This window comes from Vigna angularis, chromosome 6 (genome assembly GCF_016808095.1).
Source record: "Vigna angularis cultivar LongXiaoDou No.4 chromosome 6, ASM1680809v1, whole genome shotgun sequence".
NCBI classification, from domain to species: Eukaryota; Viridiplantae; Streptophyta; class Magnoliopsida; order Fabales; family Fabaceae; genus Vigna; species Vigna angularis.
The window spans coordinates 12,845,101-12,855,921 of NC_068975.1; the positions used below are offsets into that span (position 1 = coordinate 12,845,101).

Genomic DNA, 10,821 nt, shown 5'->3' on the forward strand with positions numbered 1-10,821 from the left:
TTTCAACTGTTATCATTAGCCCAGCCACATTATAATCCATTGAAAAGTCCTTGTGATGATGCATGCTTGTGAATTTATTTGATTGTGGTTAAATGAAAGGCAAAGTCAATTCATGTGACATTGTGATAGTAGAGTGAATGAGTGATTACCTCTTATACACTTGTGTTTGAGTGAAACACTTTACTTAGGGAGGAAAGATTCCATGAGCACATAAATATCCATGCTTAGTTGATTGATCATTCATGAAAAATAGCATTTGTTGGATATTAGGTGATTGTGTGAACGTTAAAGCATGTGCATGTCTTGACTGAAGTTTTTGTCATAAGCTTAATTAAGTACTTACTTATCTTGAAAAGAGGATTTTGAATGCAGTGAACCATTGTATTGATTGGAAGAAGATTGAGTTACATCTTGTTTGCTTGAGGACAAGCAAAGTTCTAAGTTTGGGGTTGTGATAACAGTTGAAAAACTGTTATTTTCATGATTAAATTTGATACTAAAAGCAACCTTTAACACTTAGAAACTAGCTTGAAATCATGCTTTTGGTCATATTTTTGTGAATAAGAGAGTTGAAAGTGAATTTAATGGTTTTATGCAAGATTCCCTTGATTTTGTAGGCTAATTGAATGATTTGAAAGAAGAATGGAAGTACCGAATGATTGGAGTGCTGAAAAGTCAACCAGAAACCAGAAAAGTCAACCAGTCAACTAGAAAAGTCAAATAGTCAACCAGAAAAGTCAACCAGTCAACCAGAAAAGTCAACCAGTCAACCAGAATGCTGAAAAATCAACCAAAACGCAGAAAAAGTGTGACCGAGTGGCGCTGAGCGGTAAAATACCGCTGAGCGGCACTTTTCAGGTGCCAAAATCACCGCTGAGGGGCAAAAACAGTAGCTGGGGGCAAAATGGATCATGCGCTATTACCGCTCAGTAGTAAAATACCGCTGAGCGCCAGTCTAAGTGGGCTTGGACCAGTTTTTTGTTACTTTTATGGGCTTGGGCCTAATTTTCTGTATTTTTAGAATAGTATATAAGCTTTAGGACGTCCTAGGGTTTGTATCTTTGGTTGGGACGAAGCAAACACACTCTTTTCCACCCCTTTGAAGGAAGATCTTGGATGCTCAGGCTACCTCTCTACCTTTCTAGGGTTTTATCTTTCATTCTTTCATTATTATTCATCTAGATTCACCATGAATATGGTGAACTAAACCTTGTATTGTTGTTGGGGGATCAATGTAATCTTTTGAAACTCTCATATATGGAATTTGTGTTTAAACATCTTATTTGAGATACATGCTTTCTTTCATCATTAGTTAGGGTTTTTCCTCTTTGCTCAAAGCATGCATTGTTTAACTCATTCGATGTCATGATTATTGATTTTGTCGATATGGGAACGTACGGGGAAGTCTAGATCCAGGGAATTTCTCCCAATAGTATATTGGTTGCCTTTAAGCTCCTACACTTCAGAACTAATTACTAGGAATGCTAGGAATTGTATGAACTCGTAATTAAGGATAGGCCTTCTCGACAAGGTGATTTAGAGAGTGACATTAACATTGATGAAAAGATTGATGAATTCCTAAAGTATATGAGAGTGGATAAGATGAAATTGATAACCCCAACAACATACTCATCCATATAATTCATTCCGTGTTTGTTTTACTCTTTTTGCCATTGATCACATTCATGCATACATGTTTAATTACTGTCTTTTGCATTTAAACCTACAATCAATCGTTCACAAGTCTTAAATAATCAACAAATCAGATAACTAACTAGGCCGTGAGTCCTTTGGGAAAACGATACTTGGTCTTACCGAGTTTATTACTTGATACGATTCGGTCACACTTGCTGGTTGTTAAACAAGTTTGTGGTGCCATTTTCGGTGTTCATAAATTTGTCATCACTAGTTTACAATGTCTTGTCTCCCTAGCAATTAATTCTGCATTATAAATGCACAGAAGCTTAAAGGAAACCAACCCTCATATCCCTATGTCTAGGCAATACTGCTTTTGGGAGAGATTCCCCTTATCTAGATTTTCTCGTATGTTTCCATATCCACAAAATCAATTATCATGCTATGAATGAGTTAAACAAAGCAAGCATAGATTATAGAGGAAAAACCCTAACAATTAATCATCAAAGCATTTAAAAAAAGAATCAATTCAATACATGAGAGTTTCAAAGGCGTACATCGTTTCCCCAACAACAATTGAAGTTTAGTTCACCATAGACATGGTGAACTTAGAAGAATAATGGCAAAGAATGAGATAGAAAACCCTAAAAGTTGAAGATAAGAGCTTCCGCCTCCCAATTCGCCTTCAAGAGAGTGTTTTTGTGCCTCTTCTATCAAATGATACCAAGCCTACGATGTCCAAATCCTTAAATAGAGCACTGAAAAAGTCCAAGGCCACGAGACTGGCGCTTAGCGCCCCAACTTAGGGTGCCCAAGCATGACTGCGAAAGCATTTGCGCTCAGCGCCCTTGGAAGGGCGCCCATGCGTGAGTTGCGGTACTAATTGGCACTCAACAGCACAAAAAGGGCGCTCAGGCGCCAAGGCGATACTTCAGCGCTAAGAGCCTCCAAAATGACGCTCAAGCGCCACCTACGGTGCTTCTCTCTCATGATTTTCTAGCTTTTCTTGAGTTTTAGCTCCTTGATACTTCAATTCTTCTTCCAAACCATCCTAATTCATATTAATACAAGGAAAACCAAGCGTAAAACCAATAATTTCACCTTCAACTCTCTTATTCTCATAACTAAAGCAAAAACATGATTTCAAGCTAGTTTCTAAGTCATAAAGGGTATTTTTAGTATCAAAATTAAGTATCAAATAATGGTATTTTCAACCATTATCAACTTGAAATTAAAACAATTCAGAACACTGTTTCTTAACCGCGATGAGGGTAAAACAGAGGGCCCTCAGTGTCACTTGCACAAAGTCAAATAACCAAAATCACGCAAACAGCCTAAAACCACATTTGCAGAATCGCGCTGAGCGCCCTTAGAAGGGCCCTCAGTGCCAATAAGTGCAACCCTAAAACGGCCCTTGTTGGCCTTCAACACTATCCAATTACTTCCTACTTAGTCCCAACCATCAATATTGACATTTAATCGGTTCAAACAGTAGCAAATCCAGTAAATCATGCATAGGCATCAATATTCATCTAGCATCAAACTTTCAAATGCTTAAAATCACCAAATGCATGAACTTACTTGGTAGGGGATGCAAAGATTAGTGAAGAATGCTCAGAGAGAGTGGAGAAATCAAAACCCTAGCAGCACAACACGCAAAAACCCCAAACTTTGATGGAAGAATGATGCAAAGTAAGTGGGAAATAGGGTTTTTGGTAGGAAAATAAAGGGGGAAGTAAAGAAAGTTCTTAGGAAGAGTGTTTGCAGAGTTTAGAAAGGGTGAAATCTTAAAAAGGGGGCTTAGGCGAACCCTAGGGAGTAAAAAGAATGAAGTGGGCCTTACCCTACGCTGAGCCCAAGTATTAAAAAAACCTAACAGTAGAAAGTCACGCAAAGCGCCCTCAAAAGGGCGTTGAGCGGCGTGCGTGACTTATGTGCCCTCTCTTCTTGGCTTGTATTGGGTGTTCCCAGTTAAGGTCCCTGGACTTCACTCCAAATTTTCAAAATTCAATGCATTTTTCACCCAACTCACACATCAACACTCACCGAAAACATTAAATCTCTCTACACCCCTCAAACATTCAATCAATCAGCACAAAGATATAAGTTTAGATAACTGGGTCGCCTCCTAGCAATCACTTGTTTAACTTCACGAGCCTGACCCAATAACTCTTCAAACACCCATCAGTAAGTGTCTGATAGCATAGTATCCTTTAGTAGATACTCAATCACCTAGCATTCATCAGTAGATGTTGTGCCATAGCAAGCTCACAACAAAAAATAAAATAACAAAAGTTTAAAATTACATCACCAAATAACAAAAATTAAAGTGTTCAAATAACTGGGTTGCCTCCCAGCAAACGCTTCTTTAACGTCACTAGCTTGACCCAATAAAGCTCAAGTCACTTCTTTCATGTTGATGTTCTTCTTTTTCCTCTCCCTTACATCATCAACATCTTTTTGGTGACCTTTTTAACTCTCCTTGAGTACAAAGCTTCAATCTCTATGACTCCATTATCTTTAAGCTCTTTAACAACCCACAATGTGCCGTTAAATCTCACTGGTGAACCAAGTTTGAGTTGTTCATCCACCAAGTCATGATGAACCATCTGTCCTTTGCCATCTGTTTCTTCTCCTTCCTTAACCTGTGACAAGAAACAATTTTTACCTTTGATATCCGGCTTGGCAACTTTAAGGCTAGTCACTGGTGCATCTTCATCTGCAGCTTTATAATTGGTCTTCCTCACTTGATTCTACTGCTCAACATTGAAGACATCAAAGATCACCTCCTCTTCTTGGTCTTTAAGTGTTATCGTCCCATCATCCACATTGATGAATACCTTGGCCCTTTTCATGAATGGCCTTCCAAGAATAATAGGAGTCTTTACATCTTATTTGTCTATGCAAGCCACAACATCTTCCGCCACACCATAGGGCTTTTTGGTAGATCCATCTATCAGTTGCAAAGTAACCTTTGTAGGCTTCACATTAAGACCACCAATCCTGTCAAGCATAGATAAGGGCATCAAATTAATGCTTGACCCTAAATCAATTAGGGCTTTCCCTATATTAACATTCCCTATGATGCAAGGAATGGTAAAACTTCCTGGATCTTTAACTTTTGGAGGAAGCGCCTTCTACAAAATAACACTACAATTGCCCTGTACATCAATAGTTTCCTCATCTATATATCTCTTCTTTTTTAGGAATCTCTTCAGAAATTGTGCATACATAGGAACCTGTTGCAATGCTTCAGCCAACGGAATTTTAATCTCCAATTTCTTGAAGATTTCTTTAAAACACCCTAATAGCTTCTCCTTTTCTTTTCTACTACACTCCTTAGGGTAAGGAAGAATCTTTTCAATTTTTTTCTCTCTGCTTTTCTTTTCTTTTTCTTTTCTCTCAACCTCACTTATTCTCTCTTCTTTGACTCAACTCTTTCTTTTCTCTCCTCTACTCTCTCATTACTTATGCTCACAATAGCTTTACATCCTAGTTTCCTACAAAATCAAGGAAATTTAGTGATAAAATCTTCAAGTATAACATCAACTCTCTTATTTACCAAAAAACTAAAAACAAGAGAACAAGCAGGTTTCTAAGTCAAAAAGGGTTTATTTATTATCAAAATTTTATCCCAAATAACGGTGAAATCAACCGTTATCATGAGACTATCTATGATGTGCAGAAAAGATTCACACACATTGTAAACCATTTGATGGCTCTCGGCAAGATGTTTGACAAGGAAGAAATCAACATCAAAATCTTGAAGAGTTTGAACAGAAGCTAACAGCCAAAGGTAACTACTATATCTGAATCTAAAGATTTGACTAACATGAATATGTGTGAGACCCTGAAAAATAACGTACGCTGGAGTACGCGTGGCAGTTGGAGAACGAGACACCTCAACAACGTACGTGGCAGCCGCAGGAAGAAGCGTTTCAACAGCGGATTCCAAGTGTCACGCTGCATGGAGTCTGGAGTAGAGAGCGCAGTGCAGTTCGCGTGTCACTCGGAGAATGTGACATTTCATTATTGAACGCCAGGTGTCATGCCGATGGATGTCAGGAATCGGTAGTGGAAAGCACGTGTCCGCCGAAGAGAGGACGTTCGTTCGACGCTGGAAGCAAAACTGAAATTTCTCAGAAAAATGCTCCACTCTCTGCACGCAACCCTTTTTTCCGATTTCTGAAGAGAACCTTTCTCTCCTCCTTCTCTCTACACTTTCTTAACCTTTCCTCTGAGAAAACACCCGTTTCATCTACTCTAATCACCGTTCAGGCAGTGGAAGCATTCCCGGAGTCTCAAGCTCCATCTTTAACCGATTGGGTTTCCAGTCTGAGCTGTTTGGAGGAGTGAGTGAGCATTGAAAGTAGAAGAAATCTTAGTACCGAGAAGTGAGAATTATCCTGAAGGACGTACGTTCACACTAGAGGTAAGGGAAGCTTATTGTGATTTAATTGATACTGTATGTTGTATGCATGTTCGATATGGATTGTATGCATGAGATGTATGCTGATGTATTAGTTATGAACGATCGTTGTTACAATGAATGAATATGGTATGCATTGGTTGATTCGTATGCTGATGGTTGCTTGGTATGAATGATTAATGAGAATCTTATAAAGTATGTAATTTGATATTTTGATATGAAGTATAAAGTATGAACTGATGTATGGTAAATATGAGAAGAACTATAGTATGATTATTTGGAAGTATGAAATGTATATGCTGAAAAATGGATTTACTGTAAGTGAGATGTTGAATATGAAATTCCTATGATATTGAACGTCCTGAATTTTCATAGCGTTCGTCCTGAATTTTCATAGCGTTCGTCCAAAAATTTAAATAGCGTTCATTCTAAATTTCAGTAAATTCACGTACCGCGTTCGGTCATTTACTGGCAGTCGGTTTACTCTATCTAAATTGTCCTTGGTATATTTAATATTCGTCTATTGTATCTTCATCCAGTTGGATTTGACTCTGAATATTGGTATTTTATTTATTCTAAGTATAAATCGAATCATTCTAGAGTCAGTTCATATAACTGATTCAAATTGTAATCACGTTCGTCATGTAAAATGTGTCAGCTTTATTCTTTCGGAAAAGAAGACCTTTCGGTCTCGCTTTTGACGTTCGTCCTCGTTTTGGAAGAGGATTGAACGCTCGTCCTTTTATGAAAGTGGAACTAAGAATGAAAATATTATTAAGAGGAAAGACTATAATGTGTGAACAGTATTAGAGAAGAATTGATGATTTTGGATTTTGAACGAGCGTTCCAGGGAGGAACGACTCATGGTTGAATATGGAATTTGGTAAAGTATGACTGTGGGCATGCTAATGCTGGCTTGGTCCATCCTGATATTCCGTGATACTCATCTTCACGTAGAGGAGAGTAGTTCATGCGTGGGAATGGCAGGAGGTCCTTAGTCCATAAGTTAACATGGGCGACGTAAGAACGGACAAACCTCGGGTGGCAGCTGATGTGATTATGACAGTTACTACATCACCCGGGTGCAAGGACGCCTGTAGCTACACAGATTCATACAGTCCGGACGGTCCGTCTAGTAATAGTTTTTGGATGATTATATATATGTTGAAATGTTCTTATGTCTTCGGAATGTTTGATTTAAATGATGATGTATGAATTAAGTTCAATCAGCTTACCCTTCGTTTTCCATTGTGTTGTCTGTATCTGTACGTCCGTCTTGTCCTTGCAATGATCATCCGTGTGGAGGTGAGCAGAGGGAGATGCATCTCTGGAAGAAGCACTTGAAGAAGGTTTCATTGCTGAAGAGAATCTTGTAGAAGTTGAAGTGAAAGCCGAACAGTAGGACGTTCGGTGAGCTATTAGTATAGTTAGGTTAGCGGGCCGTCTTAGAACAAGCGCCCTTTTGCTATAATTGTATAGTTGGACGTTCGGTATTTATTTTTGTACATCGTTCGTCATTTTTGTTTTTGAACGCTCGTAAGTTTACTTGTTTATGTAAGGCCGTTCGGCCATTTGCGGGGTTTAACTCTTTTATTGTAAGACTGTTTTGTCATATTAATACATGTGAATATTCTATTATATAGTTGATGACTGTATAATTTTGGGATGTCTCATTATTGGTATCAGAGCAGTTTTGTTCTCTTAAAGGACACTGTAGGTTATGAGTGCACTGTGTTTTTGCTGTGTGCTTAATATGTGTTTAAATGAGTTATTTTTCTCAACTCTTTGCACATAACTAACGCTCGTTTTTCTCTGTGTCCAGAGAACAAATGGCACCTAGACTCCCTCCTCCCCCGCAACCTGCTGAACCTGATACGTCCAACAACTCTAGGTTGTTGGAGACAGTAATTGATAGACTGCAACAACAGAATACTACGTTGATGGAGCAGAACGCCACACTGATGCAGCAAAACCAGAACGCTATGCAGAGTATGGAGGCCTCTCGTGCCAGTTCTGAAACGACTCAAAGGCAGTTAATGGAGATCCTAGCTACTACCAGACACACCCCGGGAGCGTCCTCTTCTAACGCTGCCCAGCCTGCTGCTGAGTGGAGCTTGGAGAGTTTTCTCCAACACCATCCGGTTAAGTTCAGTGGAAAGGGCCTCCCTGACGAGGCGGATCAGTGGTTAAGGGACATGGAGAGGATCTTCAACGCCAAGAGGTGTCCAGATGAGAACCGTTTGGCGTTCACGGAGTATTTATTGACTGGGGAAGCAAGCCACTGGTGGGCGAGTACAAGAGCTATTCTGGTAGACACCCAACGTCCTATCACTTGGGAAGTATTCCGTAGCAAGTTTTATGAGGAGTACTTCCCTGACAGCGTCCGGTTTGCGAAGGAAGTGGAGTTTGTACAGCTGGTTCAAGGTGGGATGTCGGTTTCCGAGTATACCAATAAGTTCAAGCACCTTGTTCGGTTCAATACGATGGCCACTAGTGAGGAGTGGCAGTGCAGGAAGTTTGAGAACGGACTGCGAAGTGATTTGAAGGTATTAATCTCCAGTTTGTGCATCCGGTCGTTTCCTGCTATGGTTGAGCGGGCGAAGGTATTGGAGAAAAATATGGCAGAGGCCGAACGACAGAAGAAGCAGCAACAGATAGCTAGGGGACCGGTCTCGTCCAAGAGCAGTATGAACTTGAGCAGAAGTCCTTACGCTCGTCCTACACCATCACCTGTTTCTAGTGGGTCTCAGTCACAATCTCTGGTTGTTGTCAATCGGTCTGGACAACAAGTGGCAGTGACGTGTTTTCATTGTGGAGGACCACACTACCGTTCGTCATGTCCCCAGTTGTTGGGAGGAAGGTTTTGCACTCGTTGTAGGAGGAGCGGACATCTGGAGAGCGAGTGTAACATAGGAGGACGAGTGGCAATGAGGCCGCCAAACGCTGGGAGAGCACAACAAGAGAGAGGTGGACGAGCGCAAGCAGTGGGAAGAGTGTACGCAATTACGGGCGCTGAAGCTGCTAGCTCGGGTATACTCTTCACTGTAATTGCTTATTGTATGAACTGCCTTACCATGCGTCATTTAATTGTTGTGATAACAAAGTTGTTTGGTCTGGTGGTGTAAACACCAGCAATTGGATTAGTTTGGATACCCGACCAGTGAGATAGATTTTTATTACTATGTTAGTGAGAGTGTTATTTGCTAGAATTGACTAACTTAGGAGAGACTTAACGTGAATAGGATGTTGGCGTTTGGTATCTATTAAGTTAGACCGTTCGGTAGTAAGAGAGTAACCGAGCGGTAACCGTCAACGTCTGAATTAGCGAGTCGTCCTGAAGGGGCGCCAAGGTTATCTACTCAGAGTTGAGTTGAGTTTCTTTTGCATTAAGGCCAGGTAGAGATTTTCATTTCATCTCTTGGATCTGTGCAATCATCTAAGAGTAAGTTGGGCAACCAATTAAGGATTCGTTCAACTTATTACTTCAGACGAACGGCCAGAGGGATAGGACAACCCAAAAACATGAAGACCTGGACGTACGCGCGTTTTGAATTGAATTGGGGTCAGAGGTGAAGTCTAGTTCTCTCCAATGACCAAGAAAAAATCCACTCTCTGCCTAAACCTAAGATGTTTGATACTCCCTTAAACCACTCGGGAATTCCTTATATTCCCTTCTTCAAACAGTAACTGTCATTTAGAATCAGCCTTGTATTTTATTCATTGCGTTTCTTGTGATTTATCGTTCGGTTTTCGTCTGACAAACGTTCTCTTTCTTCTAAGCGTTCGGTTATGAACGAACGTTCGGGTCTTTCGGCTGCTCGGTTTCGTTCGTTCTTTAGCGTTCGTTATTTATGTCCTTTATTTGGATTAACTATACAAATATATATATTTCACCTTGTCTTGGTTTTCATTAATAATTCTATTCCATGATATTCAGATTATTCTTTTGGTGTTCCTCTTCTCTGTTTCTTTGTTTCTTCTGTATCATTGTTTCACACTCGACTCCAATAGAAACAAACTCCCATAATAATTCTTTTCCTCTTTAAAGACTTGTGACTTTTTCTAATAGTGATTTTTCTCGTTTGGTATTTATGTTACCGATCGGTCAACCTTTCAAAGTCATTATTTTCATTATTTAAATGTTATCAACCGTTTACTTACTTCAGAGTTCTTCTGTAGTTCACTCTCTTTCCATAACCATTCAGCCTTACCCAAATTTTACCGTTCGGTATAGTTGAAACCGGTCATCCTTGAACTCTTACTAAGGATGCGCGGATAGGTAGAGTCGTTCGCCTTAAAAGCTGTTTCTCAAATTCATTGGTATTACCAAATCTTAATTAGAATCTGGCGAGTTGCGTATGAAGATATCATTGCCTCCTCAATTAGCTAATCATCATCTAGTTTTCACGCATCACCTCTCTGGAAGTATATTGGAGACTCGTCTAATGTGCTAGATCTAGAGAATGTTCGTATTTAGGAATACCGATTTGTATAGATCCAACCAGTATGTATTGGAGATACCCCAACCAAGTGTTTCAAGAGAAAATCCATCAGAGGGGTGAGAGTGGCCTGGAACGAGAAGAATGACGACATTACGAGAGAAGTTGAAGATTTGCAAGCAGGGACAAAGTACCCCGTCTACCCTTTAGTATGCCTTGATTTTCGAGGACGAAAATTTTTGTAGTTGGAGGGAATGTGAGACCCTGGAAAATAACGTACGCTGGAGTACGCGTGGCAGCTAGAGAACGAGACAGCTC

The 10,821-nt window shown here is 40.0% G+C and overlaps 1 protein-coding gene across 1 annotated transcript; it reads left to right on the forward strand.

Annotated features, from left to right (window-relative positions):
* The first annotated feature begins 5,703 nt into the window (after positions 1 to 5,703).
* On the forward strand, positions 5,704 to 9,304 carry LOC128197438 (uncharacterized). Its single transcript, XM_052879360.1, has 2 exons — positions 5,704 to 6,067; positions 7,887 to 9,304. The coding sequence occupies exon 2, from the start codon at positions 7,894 to 7,896 to the stop codon at positions 9,187 to 9,189; it is 1,296 nt and encodes a 431-aa protein (XP_052735320.1). The 5' UTR covers positions 5,704 to 6,067; positions 7,887 to 7,893; the 3' UTR covers positions 9,190 to 9,304.
* The last annotated feature ends 1,517 nt before the right edge of the window (positions 9,305 to 10,821 follow it).

What these genes read in the sequence shown, in the direction of transcription:
- LOC128197438 (XM_052879360.1), top strand. Translation starts at nt 7,894, where the DNA reads ATGGCACCTAGACTCCCTCCTCCCCCGCAACCTGCTGAACCTGATACG.